The sequence below is a fragment of the Bos grunniens genome, chromosome 10 (assembly GCF_055505025.1).
Source record: "Bos grunniens cultivar Pamir isolate PY7600 chromosome 10, Bosgru_T2T1.0, whole genome shotgun sequence".
Classification (NCBI taxonomy): domain Eukaryota; kingdom Metazoa; phylum Chordata; class Mammalia; order Artiodactyla; family Bovidae; genus Bos; species Bos grunniens.
In genome coordinates, this window is record NC_141174.1 from 87,716,672 (window position 1) to 87,744,457 (window position 27,786).

The 27,786-nt window shown below is 37.9% G+C and overlaps 1 protein-coding gene across 4 annotated transcripts in view; it reads right to left on the minus strand.

Moving 5' to 3' along the window:
* MAP2K5 (mitogen-activated protein kinase kinase 5) overlaps positions 1-27,786 on the minus strand; it is a 282,322-nt gene that overhangs the window by 121,338 nt on the left and 133,198 nt on the right. For all 4 annotated transcript variants that reach the window (XM_086322839.1, XM_086322837.1, XM_086322838.1 and 1 more), the window contains exon 13: positions 27,050-27,098. In XM_086322839.1, the coding sequence (XP_086178965.1) occupies positions 27,050-27,098 (49 nt within the window). The remainder of the gene's footprint in view (positions 1-27,049; positions 27,099-27,786) is intronic.

Consider the following 27,786-nt stretch of genomic DNA (forward strand, 5'->3'; position numbering starts at 1 on the left):
ATGGTAAGATGAACAAATCCTTAGTTTTAATCAGACACACATTTGACTTAAGTGGACCAACAGAGAGAAAAGAATAAAACAGCAAAATTTCTAGATTACGTTCTGAAAGGCAAGGTGTAAATAAGAACCGGATGGCATTTTCAGCTCTCCAATATCTTTTTTTAACTTACATATATGCCTACTGCCTGATTTTGTACATTTACTTTTCAGTTTAGTTTTCAGAAATAGTTTGTGTATGAAAGCAGCAGGCATACAGCCATCCTAAAACAACTTCTGTATTCCAACTAGACTGGTCTAGCCATTGTCTCAAAAGAAACAAACCTCTAAAACACCACTACCACGCCATCACTCATGCTGTGTCCCAGACTTCAACCTCCCTGGGTTTAGAAATCCTTACTTGATATTTTTTGACTGAATCTTGTCCATCCTTCAACTCAAGTATCCCATCTCCCTGTTAACGTATCTACTTGGCCACCAAAATCACTGCTTCCTTTGAATTGCCAAGGCATTTACTCTCTGTACCATTTAGAAGTGAGCATGTGACACCTTTTTTTTTTTTTTTAACCAGTAATTACTTACCATATTTACCGTTAAAGGTATCATCAAGTAATAAGTTCACGGGGGAGGAATGTCTTTACACATTTTTGTATTTATCCTGTGTGAGCATAACATCTTGCTCACTGGTTGATGGCTTCCTAAACAATACACTAAATTTGCTAGTGTAAGTGTTCCCCTCCCCAGCAACACTGGACCATAATAGATCCCTTTAAACAAAATCAATGGATTCAGGTGAGGAGACAGAAGCCTGACTCAGTGGACACACAGACTTGGATTTTAGTCTTTTGGGCCCTGCCAAATGTGACTTTGGACTAGGCATGTGACGTTTTAGTTTTCACCTCTGTAGGGAGATAATAAAAGTTACTGCATCTTAAAAAATTGTGGGGATTAGATGAAATAATGAATGTACAATAGCTTTTAAACTGTCAAACACTCTATAAATATAAAGTATTATTATTATCTACTGGCAATCAACCAAGTCATAAAAAGTGTTGTATTTCTTTATGTTCAGGAATAATTTCTGTTGCTACTGCAGTAAATTCAAGATGTATTTAGGTAAAATACTAGTTGAACAAAAGTAATTTCCAAAGTCCAGTAAGTAGAATGATAAAACCTATTCAATGTTTATGAAGAGGCATATTTGCCAGACTATATGTACTCATTCCCCAATAAGGCCAAAGAACTGGTCTCCTTACTTTCACACTTGCTCTACAGCCTGTCATGAACAGCACTGCTACAGTGATTCTTTTAAAACCTAAATCAGGGACTTCGCTCGTGGTCCAGTGGTTAAGATGCTGTGCTTCCACTGCAGGGGGCACAGGTTCAATCCCTGGTCGGGGAACTAAGATCCTGCACACCACGTGGCATGGCCAAAAAATATAAAAAATAAAAACCCCAAAATGTAAGTAAGACCATGTCATTTCTCTGCCTGAAACCTCCAGGGGTCTCCCAACTCAATGTAAAAAGCAGCCCTCATGGTTTCTGAAGCCTTCTCTGAGCTGCCCCCCTATTACCTCTGTACTCATCCTTCCTACTCCTCTCCCTGCCTGCTCTGCTTCATCTCACTGGCTGCCTTTTCAGGCGTGCTCCTTCCTGCTCTGTGGTTCTATATCACTGGAATACTTTGCTCCCATATATACAAGCAGGCGTGGCCTGAGCCTTTGCTTTTTTTTTTTTTTTTCTTCCAGGTTTCTGCTCAAATGTTACCCTTGTAAGAGAAGCCTTCCTCAACCATCCACTATGAAAAGCAGTACTTCCAACCTCAGAGATTCATTTTCCCTCTTCCCTATTTCAATGCTCCTCTTAACACTTAGCATCATCAACACTCTATATAGGTACATGTAAATCTGTTCTGTCTCAGTCTTCCCTTCTTGAAGGGAAGCTCCATGAATGCAGAGATGTGATCTGTTATGTTCAGTTCTATGTTTAGAATGGTGCCTGATATGCATAAGAAATGGTATCTGTTGAACAAATCGTGAATGAATATTCCCACTAAATAAATCGGCAAATATGTGTACCCGGAGAGGCATGAATTTGGACTGAGATGGAGCTCCATCTTTTCCCATCCGATGGCATATATTTCAGAATAAGTATATTTCACTATTAATGAGTATATTTGTGAATGATATTGTACATTCTGAGAGAACCTATAGGCATTCAAAAATACTCATTCAACAAATATTTACTGATGCCTTAGCATGTGCCAGATATGATAGGGTAGGCACTGTGGAGAGAAGCATGAGTAAGATCTGTCTCTACCCTTCAGAAGAGTCATATTAAGGAACTGTTGGTATATATTTTGACTAAAAATAGTATATATGAGATTTCAGGATAATACCACTGCTTATGTATACTCTAAATGGTATTTGCTTCTATAATAAAAACAGTGAGAATTATGTAATTAGAGAGTTTCCAAGCTTGGCTGTGCATTAAAAAAAAAAATTTTTTTGGTTCCACCTCAGATCTATGTCGGAGAAGGCAATGGCACCCCACTCCAGTACTCTTGCCTGGAAAATCCCATGGACGGAGGAGCCTGGTAGGCTGCAGTCCATGCTAAGGGTCAGACACGGCTGAGTGACTTCACTTTGACTTTTCACTTTCATGCATTGGAGAAGGAAATGGCAACCCACTCCAGTGTTCTTGCCTGGAGAATCCCAGGGACGGGGGAGCCTGGTGGGCTGCCGTCTATGGGGTCGCACAGAGTTGGACACGACTGAAGCGACTCAGCAGCAGCAGCAGCTGCAGCAGATCTATGTATGTATGCTACGTCACTTCAGTTGTGTTTGATTCTTTGTGACCCCATGAACTGTAGCCCACCAGGCTCCTCTGTATGTGTATATACATATGTGTGTTGTCTGTGTGTATATACATATATGAATATACACGTATATGTGTGTTGTCTGTGTGTTTATACCTCAGATCTACTGATTCAGAGATCAATCTAAAACAGTCTGGTCTTCATGTCAGCATTTAGAAAAGATCAACATAACCTGCTATATTTCCTTCTGATTTAACTGCTGGCAAGTTCAGAATATCTGAAAATAAATTTTATTGTTTAACTTTGCTTTTTAAATCAATTTTATTCATTAAAAATCAATTTTATTGCAGTCATTTTAGGTATATAGTTTAATGAGTTTGACAAATGTATACATCCATATAACTATACCATAATCAAGAGATGAAACATTTATATCACCCCCCAAAATTCCCTGTGCCTTTTATAGTCAATCCCATCCTGACCTCTGGCAACTGCTGATTGATTTGTTATTTTTAGGTGATTTTTTTCCTTTTCAATATATATCATAAACCCTGTAATAATTTTGCTTTAAAAAGTCAATGATTAGTGTTTGGATAACACTTCTCTGTCACTAATATCTAAAGAAGTTATCTTGCACACAGTATCAACTAGGTCTTACTTTTTTGACAAATCTGACATTTTTGCTATAAATTGTAGTATTTAGACCATTCAAATTTAATGTAATTGGTGATATGGTTGAGTTCAACTCTACTATCTTACTATTTGTCTCATCTGTTCTTTGTTCCTTTCTTCTTTTATTGCCTTCTTCTGGATTGGTTTGGCTCTTTCTAGCATTCCACTGATCCCTACCATTGGCTTCTAAGCCAGAAGTTGGTAAGCTTGTTCTGTAAAGGACTACATTTCAGGTGTTGAGGCCAGTACTCAGTTTTGCCACCACAGGGCAGAAGCAATCACAGGCAATATGTAAACAAGTGAACATGGCTGTGCTCCAGTAATCTTTGTTTGGTAGTGAGCCGAATTTGACCTGTGGGTTAAAGTTTGCCAGCCCACTGGAAGGTTTTTTTTTTTTTTTTTTAATGGCTATTCTAGGGATTACAATGTTAACATTTCAGAGTCTACTTTCAAATAATATTAGGGTATTTAATTGATAATGTAAGAATATTAGAACAGTATGTTTCCATTTTTTCCCTCCCATCCTTTGTGATACTATTACCTATTTTTCCTCTACATGTCATAGAGGACATGCCACAATATAGTCTTTATTTTTTCTTTAAATAATCATCTTTATAAAAAATTTAAAAGAAAAGCCCTTTTATATATCCACAGGTATATCATTCCTGGTACTATTTATTTCTTTATGTAGACCTAACTATCAATGTGGTATCACTTTCCTTCTGCCTAAATAACTTCCTCTAACATTTTTTATAATGATCGTCTATTGGCAATGGATTCTCTCTTCTTTGTTTGCCTTAAAAAGCCTTTATTTAACCGTTATTTTGGAAAAATATATTTACTGGACTTAGAATTCTGGATTTAAAGGATTTCATTTCTTCAATATAGTAATGATGTGTTTCCATTGTTTTCTGGCTTGCATAGCTTCTGAAAAGAAGTCCGCTGTCATTCCCATTTTCTGTTCCAATCTTTAATGTATTACTTTTACTCTGAATATTTTAAAGATTTAAAAAAACCACTGGCTTTAAAGTTTTTATTTTGATGTACTTTGGTATGGTCTTGTATATGTCCTGGTTAAGTTTGTTAGGCTTCTCAGATATCTGGGTTTATGGGTTTCGTCAAATTTGGAAAGTTTGAGAAGCGTTATTTCTTCAAATTATTTTTTGCTCCCTTTTCTTTTTCCTTTCCTTCTGAGACTTCACTTACGCATATATCCTAGACTTTGTTATACTGTCTCAAAGGTCAAATGAGTTGGTGCTCATTTTTTTTAAAGTCTTTTTTTTCTTTGCAGTAATTTTAGATAATTTCTATGTTTCTAACATCGAGATTACAAACTGTTTCTTCTGCAATTTCTAACCTATTGTTAATTACACTAAGTGAAATTTTTACTTCAGGTGTTTTATTTTTCATATCTAGTAAGTTCCCTTCGATTTTGTCTCCCATTTCTCTCCTCATAATGCTCGTGTTTTCCTTGAAATCCTTGAGTATATTTATTAATATAATAACTGTTCTAAAGTCCTTGTCTCCTAATGGGAGAGTCCTATTTCTTTTTTTTTTTTTTTTAACAGAAAGAATTTAATGTAGGAAATTTGCTACATAGGAATTGGAAGGCTAGAAAAATGAAACTAAGGTAATAATTTTAGGAAGCAGCTATTGCGTCCTCAGAGAGATTTCTGCTTCTATGTCAAAAGGATTTCCTAAGCAAGAATACTGGAGTGGGTTGCCATTTTCTTCTCCAGGGGATCTTCCTAACTCAGGGATTGAACCCACGTCTCCTGCATTGCGGGTGGATTTTTTTTTACCATTTTGCCACCAGGAAGGTCCAAGAACTCAGAAGAGAAGCTTTAAAGAGTCAAGTGTTCAGACCTCCAAGAAGAGGTCACTGCCCAGATGCAGGTCATATTTGTGAAGGAGCATATGGGGCTGGTTCTCCATGTGCTAACAGAAGCTGGGTGCTTGGGTCAGGACCCAATGCTGAGGTGATGCTGCAAGAGGTGCAGAAACCAGGTAGGTGCAGAAACCACTGGCTCTGATTCCCACCTCAGTCTCTCTCTACTGCCCCCTACTGGCAGCACCTAACAAAGGGTCACCAGTCCAAAGGTACTCCGAAATGTGATTTGCAGAGACCCAGTATTCTTGCCTGGAGAATCCCAGGGATAGAGGAGCCTAGTGGGCTGCCGTCTATGGGGTCGCACAGAGTCGGACATGACTGAAGCAACTTAGCAGCAGCAGCAGCCTCTGCATCACAGATGAGTGTGTGGAAAGAAAAGTGGATTCGGGTTGAATTACTGCAGATAGACAACTAGCAAGTCTCTTACACAGTAGATCTGGACTCTGCACACAAAACAGGCTCCAAGCTTTGATATCTGGACGTCTGTCTAGGATCTTCCTTCTAGATTTGATTGGCTTTTTCTTCCTTAGTAATTTATTTTTTTGCCTATTTTTAAAATTTAAGTAAAAAAAGTTTTTTTACAATGTTGTGTTGATTTCTGCCATACAGCAACACAAATCAGTCATAATTATACATACATTCCTCCCTTCATAGCCTCCCTTCCCTCTCCCTCTTTCCACCCCTCCAGGTCATCACAGAGCACCAGACTGGGTTCCCTGTGCTACACAGCAGCTTCGCACCAGCTATCCATCTTATACCTGATAATGTATACACGTTGACACTACCTTCCCCATCTATTCCACTCTCTCCTTCCCCCACTGTGTCCACAAGTCCATTCTCTATATCTGCATCTCCAGTCCTTCCCTGCAAATAGGCTCATCAATGCCATTTTTCTAGATTCCATATATTAATATATGTATTAATATACTATATTTGTTTTCTTTTTCTGACTTATTTCACTCTGTATAACTCTGGCTTTAGGTTCATCCACCTCATGAGAGTCTCATTTCTACTGATTGATTATTTTTCTGGTTATGGTCTTTCATTCACTGTCACAAGAAAAAAAAATGTTTTTCATGTGCTGATTTTTATTAGATGCCAGATATTTGCATTATGTTGTTGAGTGATTTTATTGTAATCCTTTAAAGAGTGTGAAACTTGATACTGGCAGGTAGTTAACTTACTTGCAGAGAACCAATGTAGCAGAACTGGGTTTGATCTCTGGATCGAGAAGATCCCCTGGAGAAGGAAATGGCAGCCCACTCTACTATTCTTGCCTAGAGAATTCCATGGACAGAGAAGCCTGGTGGGCTACAGTCCATGGGCTGCGAAGAGTCAGACATGACTGAGTGACTTTCACTTTTCACTCCAAATTGTTAAACAGAACTGCATCTTAACTACTGATAATCTACATAGGTTGACAACTGCTGCAACTTAAATATTTGTCACATCATCATTAAAAAGCCCATCTTACTGTGAAATCTCACTGAAGAAGTAGGAAAATATTGTGACAGGAGACACATGTGATGGAATCATTGTTAGTTCTTCTGTGAACAGTGCTAGTCTTTCGGCAAGAAGCCTGCCTTCAGGTAGAACTCATATAATGAAATTTGTATCTGATCTAATATATCAGATGATTCACATCTTGACTTTCTAGGATAAGAGTCATTGTCATTACTGATTCTACAGAGCAGTAGCTTCCAGTATATATAGTATATGTTTCTGCCATTTATTGTATTTATTTGTTGATTCATTGAGCACTGTTTCTTTGACAGGCACTGCTAAGCACACAGTCTCAGTTAATTTTTATAACAACTTTTGTCAATATAGGAAGATCAGATGTCACCTTTAATCTTATATATCATACACTCACACAAACATACTCACTCTGTCACACACATGTGCCCACGTGGGCAAATACACACACTTTCTGTGTTACCTCTGCTTTTCCTGAGAGGATCTGGCCAACAGGAATCTACAGTGACTCCTATACAGCCTTATCTGTATAAAACAACTAAGATTCTTCTAAAGTGAAAGAGGATAGGAAATACCTGATATCACAAATGGATAACTTTACATTGAACCTTCATTTCACTTTATCTGACATAATGTTGACTTTGTGGCCAACACAAAACAAACCTCAAATTAGGAAACACTAAAATGTGTTATTTTATGTATAATGCAAAGGAATTAGAGTTAATTTGGTTTTTCACTAAAGGTTTACGGTTTACATTAGATGCAGCTTGTTACTTTTTAGTGGTATGAAAAGGACCTGTATATAATTTCAGATTCTACACATCTCATTTGTATTTTCTTTTAGAAAATGTCTCAGTTAAAATCAATGCTCCACTATTCATTTAAGCTCCTTTGCCTTCAATAAAACTAATTGATAAACCCTAATAATTAATGGCCTGATTAAACCAAAATGACTTACAGCTGCCCTGATGATTGCCATTTATAATCAGTCACTTTAAAGACTCATCTTTTTTGTGCTTTGCTTACAGAAGAAAGGCTATGATGTTTTTAAGCGAGCTGAATGAAAAGCTGTATGCTCTCAGTTGTTTGTTTTCCATAACATGAAATTGCATTAAAATAAGCATAGTTACAACTGTCTTCTTAAAAGTAATGTTTCTGGCCTAATCTGTTGTGCTCTTGTTCATGGCTTGGAATGAAGTTGAAAACAAGCCAAAACAACAACAAAAATTATTTTAGTATTCCTGGAACTATTCTTGAGAATTATAGAATTCTATAAAATTATAGAATTCTATAGAATTATAGAAGTTGTTATCAAAATTCTATAATTTTTCCATCTCTTCCAAACATGGAAGAGATAAATTCATTGACTATATACTAGGTTTGTTGATGACTCAGATATAAGGTGGATTATTTTATTCAGATAAAGTGAAACTTAAATCAGAGGATTTAGTTAGCCTAAATCTGAATTCATGTGATGGAATTTGAAGCAAATTCCAACATAAAAAGATTCCATTTGCTTCAAATTCCATTACATGAATTCAGATTTAGGCTAACTAAATAAATTCTTAATTATTATAGCTTATTTATTTCAAAAAAGGATTTGAGGGCACATGTGTATGAGAGAGTGAATATGTATGTGTAAGTGTATGATATATAAGATTAAAGGTGATATCTGATCTTCCTATATTGACAAAAGTTGTTACAAAAATTAACTGAGACTGTGTGCTTAGCAGTGCCTGTCAAAGAAATGGTGCTCAATGACTCATCGAATAAACACAATAAATGGGAGAAACATATACTATATATACTGGAAGCTACTGCTCTGTAGAATCAGTAATGACAATGACTCTTACCCTAGAAAGTCAAGATGTGAATCATCTGATATATTAGATCAGATGCAAATTTCACTATATGAGTTCTACTAGCTTTTTAAGATTTCACCCTATAAAAGCAGAGGCTGATACTTGGCCAAAAACTCAAGGAGACTTCCACGTAACTTCCTGAGCTCTTTCTCTGCACAGTTCCTTCCTCTCTAGGACTCTGCTCTATAAATTTCAGCCATTTCAGTCTTCTTGATTACCTCCAAGGCAGTGCTTAGAGGATTATTAGGGGCTTCCCAGGTGCCACTAATGGAAAAGAATCCACTTGCCAATCCAGCAGTCTAGAGACTCAGGTTTGATCTCTGAGTCAGAAAGATTCCCTGGAGGAGGACATGGCAACCCATTCTAGTATTCTTGCCTGGAGAACCCCATGGACAGAGGAGCCTGGCAGGCTACAGTCCATCGAGTGGCAAAGAGTCAGACATGACTGAGGTGACTGAGCATACACGCATGTAGAGGATTATTAGAAAACTATTGGGAAGTTGGAAAAATGGCAGAACTTACAAATAGGATATCAGTGTCATGCAACAGGTGGTTTTCTAGAGGAGCCTGTAACTAAATAAAAATCAGCCTCAAAGTGTCTTTTAAAATTAAATGTAAACTTACCATATAATCTCTGTGGTTGCATTCCTATTTTAATAAAGTATGAAATATCAGTTAATTATTGACACTGATCATACAGTATGTATCAATGGAAAATGGTTATTTCTTTTCAAAATTGATGTGTATTATGTGATCTGATTCATTGTGATTACAAATATTTCAAGAAAGATACATACAACATACAACCAAATAAAGACTTGTGTATGAACAGTATCATTATTCGTAATAATCCCAAACTGGATACAATCCAAATATCCCTCTACTAGTAAATGGATAAATTTCTAGAAACATACAAACTTCCAAGATTGAATCATGAAGAAACAGAAAACTGAAAGAGACCAAACACTAGTAAGGAGATTGAATCAGTAATGTTAAAACTTCCTACAAACAAAAGACCAGAACCAGCTGGCTTCACTAGTGAATTCTATACCAAACAGTCAAAGAATAAAGAATACCAATTCTTCTCAAACTCTTTAGAAAAATAGCATAAGAGGGACACTTCCAAACTCATTTTGTGAGGCCAGCATTACCCTGATGCCAAAACCAGACAAAAATATCTGACTCTTCAAAGGAGAGATAAAAGAGAGTCTCTTAAATAAATGGTGTTTGAAAAAAATGCACAGCCACACTTTAAAAAATGAAACTGGACCACTATCTTACAACATACACAGAATTTCACTCAAAATGGACTAAAGACTTGCATATAGAACCTGAAGGCATAAAAGCCCCTGAAGAAAACAGAAGGGTTAGTTCCTTGACATCAGTCTTGACAATGATTTTTTTTTGGATTTGACATCAAAAGCAAAGGTAACAGGGACTTCTCTGGTAGTCCCATGGTAAACAAAACATCTTGGAATGCAGGGGACATGGGTTCAACCCTTGGTCTGGGAAGATTCCACATGCTGTGGTGCAACTAAGCCTGTGTACACAACTGCTGAAGCCCGCACACCCTAGAGCCTGTGCTCCAGAACAAGAGCAGCCACCACAAGGAGAAGCCTGTGCACTGCAAACAGAGAGCAGTCCTTGCTCATTGCAACTAGAGGAAAAGCCATGTGCTGCAACGAAGACCCATAGCAGCCAAAAAATTAAGTAAAAATAAAAAAGCAGAGGCAACAAAAGCAAAAAAAAAACAAAAACAAAACACACACAAGTGGGACTGTATCAAACTTAAAAGCTTTGCAGAGCAAGGGAAACCATCAACAAACTGGAAAAGCAACCAAATGAATAAAAGAAAATATTTGCAAATAATGTATCTGATTAAAGTGTGTCTGTCTGTCTGCATGTGTGCTCAGTCGTGTCCAACCGTTTGTGATCCTTTGGACCGTGGAGTCCACCAGACTCCTCTGTCCATGGGATTTTTCAGAAAAGAACACTGGAATGGGTTGCCAATTCTTCCTCTAGGTGATCTTTCTGATCCAGGGATCAAACTCCTGTCTCCTGTCTCTTGGATTGCAGGTGGATTCTTTACTCTCTGAGCCATTGGGGAAGCCCTGTTTGATTAAGGGTTAACATCTAAAATATATAAAAAGTTGAGACAACCTAACAGGAAAAAAAAAAAAGTCAACGTGATTGAAAAATGAACAGAGGGTCTGAACAGACATTTTTCTAAACAAGATATACAGATGGCCAACAGGTACATGAAAAGGTGCTCCACATCTCTAATCATCAGAGAAAAGCAAATCTAAACCACAAAAAATGGGCCAAAGAACTAAGTAGACATTTCTCCAAAGAAGACATACAGATGGCTAACAAACACATGAAAAGATGCTCAACATCACTCATTATCAGAGAAATGCAAATCTAAACCACAATAAGATACCACCTCACATCTGTTAGGATGGCTATTATCAAAAAGACAAGAAATAACAATTGCTGGCAAGGATGTGGAGAAAAGGGACCCTGGTCACAGCTGATGGAAATGTAAATTGGTACATGGAACATGGGCTTCCCTGGTGGCTCAGATGGTAAAGAATCTGCCTGAAGTGCAGGAGACGTGGGTTGGATCCCTGGGTCAGGAAGATCCCCTGGAGAAAGGAATGGCTACCCGCTCCTAGTAGTCTTTCTGGGAAATCCCATGGACAGAGGAGCCTGGCGGGCTACAGTCCGTGGGGTCGCAAAGCGTTGGACACAACTGAGTGACTAACACTTTCACTTTTACTATGGGAAACAGTACGGAGATTCCTCAAAGTATGACAAACAGAGCCACCATAAGATCCACCAATTCTACCTCTGGGTATTCATTCAAAGGACATAAAACACTCACTCCAAAAGGTATCTGCACCCCCATGTCCACTGCACCATTATCTGTAATAACTGAACAGGGAAACAACCTGAATGTTCATGAATAAAGAAAATGTGGCACATACAGTGTGGTGTATACATATGTACTATATACAGTGTGGTATATATAATGAGATACTTTTTGGCCATAAAAAAATGGTATCTTGTCATTTGAGACCACACAAATGGACCTCAAGGGCACTATGCTAACTTAAATAATCAAAAAAAGACAAATACCATGTGATCTCACTTTTCAGAATCTAACAGCAACAACAAGAGCAGCAAAACAAACTGATAGATACAGAGAACAGACTGGTATTTGCTGAGGCAGGAGGGATTTGCAAGGGGGGCAAAATGAGTGAAGGAGTCTAACGTACAAACATCTGTTTTTAAAATAAGTGTGTCACAGGGATGCAATTTAATACACAGAGATTACATTTAATAATACTGTATTACACATTTTAAATTTGCTAAGAGAATAAACCATAAAAGTTCTCATCACAAGAAAAAAATTCTCTATGTCTGTATGGTAACAGATGTTAACTAGGCTTATTTTGGCGATCACTTCATAATATATACAAATATTAAATCATTATGTTGTACACCTGAAACTAATATAATGTTGTATGTCAATTATACCTCAATTTTAAAAAGACATTTTTAAAAAAGGAATGAACTGCTGACATATCCATGTTACTAAATGGATAAACCACAAAACGATTATGCTAAATCAAAGAAGTGAGACAGAAAAGACTTCATGTTATATAAATCTATTTATGTAAAATGTCTAAAAAAGGCAAATCTATAAGTTCAGAAAACAGATTAGTGGTTTCTGGAGGTTGGGGATAGGAACAGGAACTGAACGCAAGTGGGCATGTGGCTTCCTCTTTGGGATGATGGGAGATGTTCTCAAACGGATTACAGTGATGGCAACACAATTCTCTAACTTATTAAAAACCCCTCACACTTAAAATGGGTGAGTTTTATGATATATAAGTTACATAACAATAAAGCAGTTTTAAAAATCAGCCCAAACACAATTATTTAACTTCTCCATAGTTTCTCCGGTGCTTTGTGATCCCTGTGGTCACCTTCTTACTCTATTTATAACAAATTATAAAACATGAGTTTTTTATACTAATCATACACTGCATATCAATGGTTAAAATGGTTATTCCCTCTCAAAACGAACACATTCTAGAAGACCTGATTGTGATTATAAGTATTTTTTAAAAGATACTAAATTTTAAATGTTACTTTTCTGTGTGTAAGATTATTTCCCAAAATGACTAAGGCTATGTATACAAAATGTGAAAACAAATGGGCCAAACATGAAAATTTTGATCAACCAACCATAGTTGCCTCAATAACCTCTAGTACTCCTTTGACTGATTTTCAGGCTGGACTGACTCTTTTTTCTTTCCCCTTCACTGAATTGACCAAATTGACTGTGGAAATTGGTATCATGTTGAGACAAACCCATGTTGCCACCCATAACTGCCTCATGCAGGAAACTATATCCTATCCATGCTGCATCAATTAGCCATTAAACAACCCACACAAACAGCATCAAGCTGAAGCTCGATAATAAAGGCCCACAGGAGCATGTGCTTTCTGCAGCGCTTCACAAAAGGCTCCTCCGCCCACTGCCCAGCCCCCACCCCCAGCACAAGCAGGGGTCAGAGCAGGAGACAACCCTCCACAGGAAATGACTGGGTACCGAGGGGGCTGTTCAAAACAGATAAATAAAATCCCTTTCACAGAACTACGACTGGAGTAATCCAATGCACTTTATATAGAGCTCTATACATCAATTTTAAGTTTAGTTCCAAAGAAAATCACTTTGCATACGTGACTCTATGCTTTCTCTTTTCAGAAAAGGAAATTCATGCAAACTGAGGATTCTGTTTTTGCTGTGGTCTATTCATATCAGGTTCTGGTGATGCGTCTGACTTCTGCTCCCTTCTGGTCTCCATTGTGTCTTATAGTTAAAATGTTTAGTTTGCTCTGTGCTTTCGAGTGGAAGTCTCACTGAACGCTTTTAGAAACGGGCACCATGTAATCCTTAAGAAAACATGAGCTCAGTTTTTAAAATACAGCATGTGGTTCTCTTGTGGGATGATAATGGAAGCAGAAATAAACTTCTCTTCAATTTTTTCCCTCTATAAAGCAATTACAATATTTTGCTTGAATGCCACGAAACCACTCAGTTTACCAGGAGCTGGAGGACACATTACAGGTCTTCACTCCTGGTAAGCTCTCCTAACACTATGCCAGTGTGCTTCAGCAACCTTCTTTCATTATGTTATTATGTTTAATTGTCTTATGAAAAGACAACTAATATATCTATCTAGTTATTTCTTGGGGACTGCATCCTAATGAATGAGAACAGCAGGTACAATTAAATATAGACTATGATGACACTCTGTGTTACAAATGCATCTGTGCACAACAGGAACACACTTAAGAGAAAACCACAATGCGATATAAAAGGTATTCTAATCATTCCATCACACAGTAAAGGGTAGGCCATACAAATATTCTTGGAAAAGCCTTAAATAAAATTAAGCAGCATAATTAGCCATCCTAAATGGAAGATATTGTCTACAGTCTCATGATTCAGTTCTGAATAGAAGCAACAAACATTGGTTTTCTCTCTTTATATATGATAAAGGCAGGAGACACGTGGCATTTATAAGACTAATACCAGAGACAAAAAGGCTTAGGCCTCTCAATTCTGCCTTCCTTTTAGTAGTAAGTAAAACAGGTTCCCTTCTAACACAGTGGATCTTAGATCCTACCCAGCAACATTCTCTGGTTGATGCATGGGAAATACCATGTATGGAGGAAGAGGTTCCTGGGAGTCAGAAGGGAACTATATTCTGCCCCCAGCTCTTAACTACCTACTTCCCATGAATCTAAGATACTCCAAGACATAAGATTCCTATGATTACAAAATCTTTTCTTTGAAGAAGGAAAGGAAGCAACAGAATACCACATAAATAAATTATAAGATATATTTTGATTATAGACTTGACTTGAAGTAGCATGTCCAGACGGAGAAGGCAATGGCACCCCACTCCAGTACTCTTGCCTGGAAAATCCCATGGATAGAGGAGCCTGGTGGGCTGCAGTCCATGGGGTCCCTAAGAGTCGGACACAACTGAGTGACTTCACTTTCGCTTTTCACTTCCATGCGTTGGAGAAGGAAATGGCAACCCACTCCAGTATTCTTGCCTGGAGAATCTCAGGGACAGGGGAGCCTGGTGGGCTGCCGTCTATGGGGTCGCAGAGGGTCGGACACGACTGAAGTGACTTAGCAGCAGCAGCAGCAACAGCAGCATGTCCAGAAGACCAACTATGGTAAATTATTCTAAAGCATAACAAAAATTAGGGCAGATTATACTTCTCTGCTGCTGCTGCTAAGTCGCTTCAGTCGTGTCCGACTCTGTGCGACCCCATAGACGGCAGCCCACCAGGCTCCCCTGTCCCTGGGATTCTCCAGGCAAGAACACTGGAGTGGGTTGCCATTTCCTTCTCCAATGCATGAAAGTGAAAAGTCAAAGTGAAGTCACTCAGTTGTGTCCGACTCTTAGCAACCCCATGGACTGCAGCCTACCATGCTCCTCCGTCCATGGTATTTTCCAGGCAAGAGTACTGGAGTGGCGTGCCATCGCCTTCTCTGATACTTCTCTGGCACTTGCTATATGCCAAGCTAAATGCATTTATCATCATATGTGTTCTGTAGCTTATTGAATTCTCATCATAACCCTTGAGATAGGTCTATTATTAACCCCATTTTATAGGTGAGTAAATTGAGACTCAAGTTAGTGAAATTACTTGCTCAAAGCCATACAACTAGAGTTTGCAATCCTAACTCTTAAACCCTAGCAAAGAGCATTATGTTTATGAGATAAATATCATCTGAATTTGTGGGCTAGGTTACTATCCCAGTTTTGGCCTTGAATAGCTGTGTTGATCTTTATCATATGCTTACTTTAGATTTTTTTCACTTATCACATAAAGTAGATACAGGAGAGAAGATTGAGGAAGGTTCTAACTATTCTCTCACTTAACCTCTTGCTGCTCATCTTGATAAGCAGTAATTTGAACTATAACATAGCTATTATGTGCCAGAGTGTTATGATCTCAAAGAGGTTAAAACTGATCCAAAGTCACATAGTTGAGTTGTATTAAGAAGCTGAAGCAGAACTTAAATCTTGATCTGACCCTAAATCTAGAGCTGCTGCTGCTGCTGCTGCTAAGTAGCTTCAGTCATGCCCGACTCTGTGCGACCCCATAGATGGCAGCCTACTAGGCTTCTCTGTCTCTGGGATTCTCCAGGCAAGAACACTGGAGTGGGTTGCCATTTCCTTCTCCAATGCATGAAAGTGAAAAGTCAAAGTGAAGTCACTCAGTTGTGTCCGACTCCTAGCGACCCCATGGACTGCAGCCTACCAGGCTCCTCAGTCCATGGGATTTTCCAGGCAAGAGTACTGGAGTGGGGTGCCATTGCCTTCTCCGAAATCTAGAGCTACCAACCAGTTATCACTTTTCTCCTGATTCAGTTATTTATCCTTTTTAAGCTTCAGTTTCTTCATCTGATAATGGGAAGACAATGACACCTTCCGTGCAGGGTTATAAAGAAGCTTAAATAAAATGATACACACAAAAGATCTAATACAACAGTACAAATAAGGCACTCAAAAAATAATAACAGTAACAGTAATAATTACCGCATCCAATGGAGAAGAAATTTAATTCCCCAACAGCAAAAGAATGGATTTCATTTCCATGGTGCTGATCACCTTAAATCATACCTTTAGAGAAAGGGACAGCCATGGAGGTTTAACTGCTTGCTAAACATTCTTGGCAGAATATTCTATCTGAAGATAAATATCTTACTGTAATAATAGAGGAACAAAGGATGACTTCCAATTCAGCTACACTACAAAAAACTCCAGGAGAAAAAAATTATTCCCAGAAAACAGTGATTCAGTGTATTCACCTAACAAATATACATTGGCACACAATCAGTGTTACAAACATACTGTGGCCTCCAACCCTCTACCAACAGGAACCACCTGGCACACAGCTGCTCTCCCTCTCCGTCTGAAGAAACCCTAAAACTTCATAGTTAGATTAAAAGACAAAGCTGTGAGCAGGGCTTAGTCACTCCAACACGCAACAGACCACAGAGGCCTCATGTTGGCTTGTTGGACAGCGGCTCACCATTAAGGTGAGGGGCATATATTTGGGTGCCATAAAGAACTGTGAGTCAAACACACAATGACAACATAATCTACTTTAAATCCCAATCCCCAGCCAGGCAGAAGCATCTTAGGATAGGTATTTACAGGGGACTAAATTCACTCTCACTTTTCACTTTCATGCATTGGAGAAGGAAATGGCAACCCGCTCCAGTGTTCTTGCCTAGAGGATCCCAGGGATGGGGGAGCCTGGTGGGCTGCTGTCTATGGGGTTGCACAGAGTCGGACAAGAGTGAAACGACTTAGCAGCAGCAGCAAATACCCTCTCAGACTATTTGTAATCCCTCCCTGTATTGAACATGACTTCTCTTGCCTAAGATTTTCACTGATACTCATTTTCAGAGAGAAGGGAAAGTGGCTTGCATGACAATCTCCCTGGGTCCTCACCTTCTTAGAAATGTCCTAAAAGGGATGGCTCTGTCTATGATAAATCCCATCACAGATGCATGGGTGAAAGAGAAACTAAGTCCACAATATCAGTCCTCTCTGATTAAGTATACCACCTCAACACAGACAATCATAGAACAACCACATATTCTTTCTTTATTAAGCTTTTTAATTTGAGATAATTGTAGACTCGTATGCAGTTATAAATAAAAGAATACATTCTGTATACCCTCTACCCATTTCCTCCCAATGGTGACATCTTAAAAATCTCTGGTACAATATCACAAATGAGATATTGACACTGATACCATCAGGACAGAGAATGTGCCCATCACCACATCTTTTACAGCCACACCACCTCCTTCCTACACCTGTATCCTCTCATTAGCCTCTGGAAACCACTAACCTACTCTCCATTTTTGTAATTGTCATTTCAAGAATTTTATAAAAATGGAGTCACACAGTATGTAATCTTTTGTGACTAGGTTTTCTTTTTAACTCATAATTCTCTGGAGATTCATCCAGGCTGTGTATATCCAAAGCTCATTCGTTTTTACTGCTGAGTAGTAGTACATGGTGTGAATGGAGTACAGCTTGTTTAACCATTCACTCATAAATGATGTCAGGGCTGTTTCCAGTTTTTGGCTGTTATGAACAAAGCTACTATAAATACTTATGTACAGCTTTTTGTGTGAACGTAAGTCTTCATTTCTCTGGGATAAATGCCCAGGAGTGCAAGTGCTGGGTCATATGATAGTTGTGTGTTTAGATTTTTAAGAAATGTCAAATTGTTTTCCAGCAGGGCTGCATCGTTATACATTCCTATCAGCAGTGTATTAGTGATCTAATTTCTCTGCATCCTTGCCAGCATTTGATGTTATCGCTATTTTTAAAATTCTGGCAGGTGTGTAGTAGTACCTTGCTGTGGCTTTAATTTGCATTATCTTAACAGCTAATGATGCTGAAATCCTCTCCTGTGCTTATCTGCCATTTGTATATCCTCTTCAGTGGAATGTTTCTTCTAATATTTTATTTTATATTGGGATTGTTTGGGGGCGTGCTGTTGAGTTTTGATAGTTGTTTATATACCCTAGACATACAATCTTTAAAAAAACACTTTTAAGCAATGCTATATGGGGTTTCCTGTCTTGAAAATCATTACCAGAAATACAGAAATTTCTAGTGATTACTCAAGGGAAAGAGAATGAATGAGCAAAGTGGGGAAGGAGGCTTAATTTTTAGAGATGCTCATTTGTGTGGCAAGTAACAGATACTTGCCAGGTTATGTATATCCAACATAAAATCAACAACCCAGAGTCATTGAACTAGTTTGTTTGCTTCAGTTAATGGGCTAAACCTTTTTTTTTTTTCCCTCCAAAAACACAAGTGCTCATAAGTTACAATCTACTACATCACTGGCATATGATTAATGTATACATCTAAAGGATACTATTTAAAGGATTTGAACAGGAGCCTAGCTATAACTGTGCTTCCACCATGAGCACTTAACGTATGCTTAACATAAACGCCTCCTTCCAGACACATTTGATTAAGCAGTCACAAAGCCCAGGGAAGGAGCCTGTGCATGCCAGTCCTCTCATCATCACATAATACAACATAAAACCAACTGGGGATGGTTTCTTTTAAAACGTCTTGGGTTGCTCAAACCAGTCTTTTTAAAACCTGTGTTTGGTCCTCTAGATAGCAAAAATAAAACTCACGTATGGGTAAGCACCAACTATGTAAAACTCTGCAAAAGAGGTTATGAAAGTCTGTGTATGTTACATTTCTTCATACAATACTTCAAGTTAACCAGGTGAGTTTCCTATTGATAGAAATGTTTTCCAACAATCCTTTCCCTAAAGAATCCAGCAAATGATCATTCCTAACTTTTCCCCATCACAATTTCCAACTTTTAAATACACTAAGGTATTCTTTTAACACTACCACCTTGATATCAAAGCTCATTTCCTAAGGAATTCAGAGGTTTTACTTCTACAAGTTCATTCCTTTTCTTTCATTTAATAAATGAAACATAACTTGGAATATAACATAAATATTCTTATAACACTCTAAGTTTTAAAATTTACACTGATCTCACTTAAAAGGTATTAGCAAATATACATAACATTCACCTGCCTACACTCTTCTATGTTATCAGCCTCCAATTCTCTTACACATTCCTTCCTTAAAAAGGGTGCCCTTGAGGGGGACCTTCTTGTACATTCTGGTGGCAACTTCTTGTGGAGCTACAATTATTTCAAAATAGAAATTTTTTTTTTAATTCCTTTGTTTTCCACCTAAGTTGTGACTCTATATGTCCTTTCTGTAACTTTTTGTTCATGATAATATTTTATTTTCAATATACTTTACAATTTAAAAACTTTTTCCCCATAAAGAGTTTATCTTTTGATTTGATTCCATCAGTTTGATTTAGAAAGCAACCATATTCTTAGATAAGCCACACTGCTTTAATTCTCAATTATTTGTCTGCATTTAAGCCTCTTTAGTTCTAAAATATTTATTTCCTAGAGTTCCCCATTTTGAAGGAACACAAAATAGTCTGTACACATTAAGTACTTAGAACAGGGCCTAGTACACAGTAAGCACCTAATTAATATTCACTACTGTTATTATTACTATTATTACAATTTTCATAGAAAAGCTACTCTCAGGGATTTTCATTTGTTTTCTTTCTTCTCCATACCTCACTTGCTTTGTACCTTGTTAAGATATCATATTTCCTTCTGTTACAAAGCAAAGAATCCAGAATCCTGGTGCTTGTCAGAACCTGAATGATCATCTGGCCATCCTCTCATCATATATATGAGGAAACTGATGCCTAGAGAGCAGGAGTCACCTGCTGTTCCAGGGTCACACAATGAGGCAATCGGTCAACAGGACTGGACTGGGAATTTACATAAAACCTATTCCCTCTTAGAAATTGAACTTTTAAAACTGCCCAAGTCAGGCCAATTCAGTGGTGCACATTTGCAGTTCTTAAATAATATCTGAGGGGGAAAAAATGGGTTAACTAAGGAAAGAAAAATCTGTCCAATTTCTAGATGCTCTAAATTGTTGACCAAGGACAACAGCAACTTTCTTCTCTTTTCCTTCCTTTTCCCCCTGCTCCCTTTCTTTTGCCACCCCCTCTCTTTCTGACATTGCAAACCTTGAGGGTTTCCTTTTTTTGTCTTTCAAGCTAGTGAGTTGCTAGACCAAACTTAAGTAGGATTTTTCAGGCATTACAAGATATGGTAATAAAGACAGAATCAACCAGACCCCTTGAAAGAATGGTCTGTCTCTTTAGGCAGGGAAATCTCTTTCTAAAGTAGAAATTCCACTGCACTGCTAAGAACTAAGAGATTGCCTTTTTTCTCTTCCTTTTTTAAAGAAAGTTTGATTTACTGAGGTATTGGGTTGGTCCAATATAATTTACAGTAAAATTCATCCTCTCTAGATGTGTAAGTTTAAGTATTCTAACAAACATGTACAGTCATATAACCATCACCAAAATCAAGATACAGAACATTTGCAACATCTCCCCAAAGTCCCTCACAGCTCTACAGTCAACTCTTCCTCTACCTTGGGCAACCACCAATGTGTTTTCCATCCTTATAGCTTTGCCTTTTCCAGAATGTCATGGAAGTGGAATGACACAACAGGTAGCCCTTTGAGTCTGGCTTCTTCCACTGAGCATAAGGAAGCGGGATGCATCTGTGTCACTGCATGAATCAGCAGTTTCTTCCCTATTATTGTTGAGTAGTATTCCATGTAGGGATGTACTACAGTCTATTTATTCACCAGCTAAAAGACACTTAAGTCATTTCCAGTTTGGAGCTATTACACATAAAGCCATATGGCATGGGACTGCCAAATCACTTTGGAGGACAGTATCAAACTGCTTTCCAAAGTGGCTGGACCACTTCATATTCCTACCAGCAATGTATGAGAGTCCAGTTGCTCCGTATTCTTTGTCAGCACTTGGCATTACCAGTTTTTTCCTTAATTTTAAAGAAAGTCTCTCTTTTAGCAGGAAAAAAATGTGGCAGGAAACATTTTTATCACATTGAGCTATTGTTGAAAGTTGAAGCAATTTTAGCTCCTCTCTTCCTCTTAAAATCCCTAAGTAACCCACCCAGAAATTCTAACTCTACATTTATATATATATTCAGAACCTGACCACTTCTCCACATCTTCACAACTGAGCCTCTATAACCCACCTGGTTACCGCGACACTGCCTAACAGCTGACCGCACCCTCTCTCATGTCCTCAGTGTGACACACTGACCTCCCTGCTGTTCCATGAGCACATTATGCACCTCCCACTGGTATCTTCTGCTCTGTTCTCCCATATACCTTCCCGGCTAGTAACTCTCTTTCTTTAAGCCTTCGCTTCAATCTCATCTCTGTGAGGCCTACCTGCTGAACACTGCAACCCGTCTTTTGCCTCCCCTAAGTTCATCTACGTTTTCTTTTCTTTATATTAATGACTACCCTCTAACATACTCTATACTTATTTATTTTTATTATGTTCATTATTTATGGATGGCTTCCCAACCTAGAAGATAAGTTCCATGAGTGTCAGAATCTTTTGTTTTATGTAAATCAATATATTCCAACTAGATAGACAAGTGCCTAGAACACAGTTGAGATAAAAAGTTGCTCAATGAAAAAACTAAAAACATTGGCTTTGGAGAAACAGACACAGAATACAGACTTATGGACATGGGGAAAGGGAAGGAGAGGGTGAGATGTATGGAGAGGAACATGGAAACATATATTACCATATGTAAAATAGATAGCCAACGGGAATTTGCTGTATGGCTCAGGAAACTCAAACGGGGGGTCTGCATCGACCTAGAGGGGTGGGATGGGGAGGGAGATGGGAGGGAGGCTCAAGAGGGAGAGGACATATGTACATCTATGGCTGAGTCATGTTAAGGTTTGACAGAAAACAGCAAAATTCTGTAAAGCAATTATCCTTCAATTAAAAATAATTTTAAAAAACTGGCTTTGGTGTCTATGACAACACCAATTGGAAGATAAGTATTGAGGCCGGTGTTATAAAAAAAATAATAAGAGGAGTAGAAAATAAAATTTCTAACATGTATATTGAAACCACGAGACTTAGTTTCTCCAAACATAAATCTATTTGGGCAGCATTCACATTCAGAGTAATACAACTATATATATATATATATATATATATATATATATATATATATTATATGAGAAAGCTCTCCTATTAGAGAAAATTAATGAAACTAACCAGGATTGTATATGCAAAAAATATCCTGGGACACCAACTATCTAGGCTTTTTTCTTTTTATAAACTTCTCCATCTGTGTAAGACTGCCCCAGCCTGACTGCCAATTTTATTTTCTTAATCCAAGTTCTATTCTCATTACCATTCCATTTCTATTTTTTATCCTCAGGGAAACACAGAGCAGTTACTGCCAGGGCATTCTCACATCTTCCAAAGAAATGGCATAGGTGTTAATCTTGTATTTATGTTTGATGTGGGTAATGATGGCTGTGACTGGAGCTGTAGGTTTATTAATATGCAGGGCTCTCACCTCATTAGTGGCGATGTATGTTTTGAAGTTAAGCTGCAATATTTGCTGTAATGTTGGATCTGGCCTAACAGACTTTCTCACTGTTCATTTTCTTTGTTTTTACTCAGTCAGTACATGCTATGCTTACAGGGCTCACACAAATGCTTTTTAATAAAGACAATTTTTTTCCACAGTAGTTAATCTTGGTGGATGTTTCAAACAGTTTTAATAATTATGTCTTCATGTGATATCACATGCTTTTCTTGAAGAAAAGATTTTCATAATTTTTGACCTAGTAATACAAAGTAGAATAAACTCTCTCCCTGGATTGATTTGGAAATGAGATAAGCTTATTAACAGAATAAAGTGGTTAATTCTAATAATGCTGCTGCTACTGCTGCTAAGTCTCTTCAGTCGTGTCCAACTCTGTGTGATCCCATAGACGGCAGCCCACCAGGCTCCCCCATCCCTGGGATTCTCCAGGCAAGAACACTGGAGTGGGTTGCCATTTCCTTCTCCAATAATTCTAATAATAGTTATTATATAATTAAAACATACCTGCACTAGTAATATCTGATAGTTTATAAAAACTTTCGTATATATCACATCAACTAGATTGTTAAAAGAACAAAATAAACATCAGTAAAACCTGATTGAATATAATATATGATGATCCCCTATGGGTTGGTGGGATCTTGTACACTTCAATTCCTAAAAAAATTTCCACTTTACACAATACACAAATAAACTGACCTGCACCAGACTAACAAGGCCCACAGGACGGACGGGTGGCCCGTCACTGCTGCTGCTCAGGCTTTGTCCTGCTCTACAGTCCTCATGGGGTTTTGCTCTATAGGAAAGGCTCAATTTTCAACAGCTTGTCTGGAAGCCATTAACTATCTTTTACAATATAAACTCCACAATATATTATATACTTCTATATGCATAATTTTTTTTAACAGTCACAAATCCAGGACCACTGTACTTCAGGGAAGCCACTGAAATGTGAGAGACAGTTTGTCCTCTTTACTGAATACATATCCATTTCTTAGTCTTCTGAAATTTGTGTTCCTGAGTATAAGGATCCTGGCTTTTAGGGACAGCGGTTGGTGAGGAAGAAGCCAACTGTCAGAGGAGAATACAGGTACTTAGACAAGACAAAGGAAAGGAGGCTTAGCCCGCTCATGAGTGTTTGCCTTTCCCTGTCTTCATTTCGCTCTGTCTTCTCACAGCGCTTGTACCAGGCTCCCCGCAGCCCCTGCCAGAGAAGGACCACTGTCTTTGATTTGACAGCATGAAACATATTCAGCTAGAACTCCCCTCACCATTCATTTCGAGAAAGCAAAAACAAGGATATGTGCTTTTATGAAGGTACAGCAATAAGCCTATACAGCATAAGTGTATAAAAAAAGTATATTACCTATTTAATTGCTTTAGCTGAACTTAAAAGCTCTGATCTTTAATTGCCTGATTGAACTGATCTAGAAAGCTACAATTTTTTAATCAAGGAGAAAATTAAATAGCTTTTGGTAAATATAAAGGCATCTTTAATCTTATTTTTATGAAATCCAAGTTATTAAATATGGACAAAACCTCTAAAATATTAAGTTAACAACTACTCAATCTAGAGTAAATTTCTCATTACAAAGCTTTACAAAAGTCTCCTGGGACACGTGGCTTCTTCCACTTTCCAGTAAAAAACATGTACTTTTAAATCCAGAAGGTAAAATTTCCACAAATAACAATGAAACTCAAAAGCTAAACATACATATTTAATAAGGTAAACTACGACAGCACACTGTTTCTATAGCTGAGGACCCATAATTACTGGGGAATAACTGTCCATCTGCACCGTAATTCATCAGTCTTTGCATTGAGAGAGACACAGACGCACATTCACTTATTGATACTTACTTAACACTGAATATATACCCATTACTATACATAAAATAGATAACCAACAAGGAACTACTCTATAGTACAGGGAACTATACTCAATATTTTGTAATAACCTATAAGGGAAAAGAATCTGTATATCTTTGTACAAATCTGTGTATATTTGTGTAAAATCTGTGTATGAATGAATCATCTTGCTGTATCCTACACAACATCGTATACCTGAACATTGAACACAACACACTGAATACCTGAACACAACATCGTAAATCAACTGTACTTCAGTTAAACAAATAAATTAAAAAAATGGAAACTCCTTGAGAGGGTTAGTGGGCCCACTACCAGAATCCCCACTTAGCCTCTCACCGATAACCTTGACCCATAACCAGTGGCATCTTATAGTGGTTACTCTCTGTGGGAACTGGACTGGCTAGCACAGACTGAAAAGAGAAGTGCAGGCTTAGGATTCCTTTTTGAAACTTCTATGACCTTAATCAGTCAAACCACTAACGCCCTCATACATCACTGATCAAAGAACCCTTCTCAGCCCAAACTGCATCCAGAGCTGGGGAGAAGGACCTATCTGCCTCTGAGAGGCTTTGCTCAGCCACACTTGCCCACAGGGACACAGGGTGGTTGCACAGGACTCTAACCAACTCTTCAGTCTTTATTTTTAGATGCAGACATAAATCCATTAGACATGTCTATCAAGACACCATTTCAAATGAAAAATTCCATTATTCTTCCAGACAAAAAGTGAAGCTAAAACCAATGGTTTTAAAGAAGAAAAACAAAGATGACTGCAGAATAACTGAATAGCATTTCCCTATCTACTATAGTTCTTAGTGCTACTAAGAGTCCGCATAGAAAGTTATTATAAGTGAGAATTCCCTATAAGCCAGAATTATGTTGTACGCCCAGAGTACAGGATGAGCCTAAGGGTCACTTTAATAATAACATTTGCATTTCCATGGCAAAGGCCTTTAAATTAAGGTTCTGCTGCTGAGCACTGATGACTTCCTTGAGTTCCTTTGTCAAAAGGATAGCAGATGTTCATAAAAATCAATAAAATGACAAGAACTGACCACTGTGCTAACTCCTATTAAAATGGCTATAACCACTTTATGGGTTTGCAAGTGTGGGGCAGTTGGAGTACAGGGGAGGAATATAAGTCATATTACATTAAAGACTGTTCTCTTTTAATCCTGGGGAGAAAATGCTCCACTTTTTCTCACCCACCAGATGTACTAACATGTTTATTTATTCCCAGGAAGAATAATTCTGACACAGTTGGTTCACTCTCTCTACATGTAACTTTTGTACCAACTATATACTCAGAAATAGAGTGGACTGGCTTTAAAGAAAAACTTGGTTTATAATTCCATTTAATCAGCATAAACACCTTCAAGAACTGAACTGAAAGTTTTGCATGTCAATATCTACAGACCCTCTCCAAAAGAGGAAGGAGAATTTAAACAAAAATTTGCAATCACTAGGATATTAAAACTACAACCACAATCACAACAAAAAACCCTTAGTGACAGATGTGATGCTACAACTGCAGGCATCGGTTGTTTTCTCTCTCATAGCTTATACCTTAAAAACAAACAAAACTTTCCCTTAATCACATCTAATGTGTATGCTGTTGCATTCTCCAAATGTGCATAAAGCTAGGCTGAACAGATGTGTAAACTTAAACAGTAGTTACTAACATTAGGCCAACTTGCAGTTGCTTTTTTATAGTCTGTTTCTCACTTAATAATTTGCTCCAAATGAATTCAGACATTTTGGGAATATTAAAAAGTGCGAAAGGAGGTTCCTTTTGCAACATTCAACAGTTACCTGGTAATTCTTTTCATGCATTCTGTTAATAGACTTAGGAGACTAATTGCTGATGCATTCACCAATTCCTTCAAGTTTCACTTTCAAGGTCTGTGAAGCTGCCTCTTAAGAAACAGTGCATGAGGATAATTGAAATGTTAACAAAAGGAAGGGATACAACTGCTAGAAAGTGAAGGCTTTTCATTAACTAGAGTTAAGAAAAATAAGATCCTGTCATTTCCAAATACTGTGAAATACCATTTTATGTGTTTCGTAAACATCATTCACAAAAAAAATATAATACCAAGTATATAATCTATATCAGAGCTGTTAAGGAATAAAATTTTTTAAAAATAACATTTATGAAGGCGCCATCTTACTATCAAATATATCACCTGGCTTAAATATGAGATCATCTAATTCACTTTAAAAATCAAGGTTTCCAGAGAGCCCCCCACCCTACCCCCAAATAAGTCAGAGCTCATAAGCTCACTACATACCTCTATGTAAAATCTTTAAACTCCACAAATAAGTAAGGCCTTTAACAACCTAAATTTAAGAAAGAGAAAACGGGTCAATGATGGTTTTTATGAGGAATTTTCCACATTTAAACACACAATCATATCCACCATAATTTCTTCCTTCAAAAGTCTGTTAACCAACAAGCATTTACTGAACACCTTCCATGCCGGGCACTGTAGGGATACTGAATGTACAAGCTACAGGCTCCTTCACTTAATAAACTCACAATGTTCTGAGGATAAGATACGAAAGAAACGAGTATGTGCGCACACAGAGCGACTCGGGAGTCCAGTCACACCAAAGTTCTCAGTGCTAGTGTACAGGGGGAGGACAGGGACAGGGAAAAGGGACACAGATTCTCACTTATTTTCTATACTTCTGCATATGAAAAAAAAGTTAAGTCATGACATTTATGACCAAGGAGAGACATTCCTTTTCATATTTACTTTTAACTGAAGGATAATTGCTTTTACAGTATTGTGTTGGGATTTCTGACAAATATCAACATGAATCAGCCATAGGTATACCTATGTCCCCCCTCTCTTGAATCTCCCTCCCACCAAGGAGAGACATTTTTAAAAACTTAACTAATGAAGGCAATGGATGGAGTAAAGGCTGCTTCCCCTAACAACAGTCAGGAGGGCTTTATTGAAGTGCCAGGCTCTGAGCAGCAGATCCCACTGATGTGAGGAAAAGTGGAAAAAGCATTCAGGCC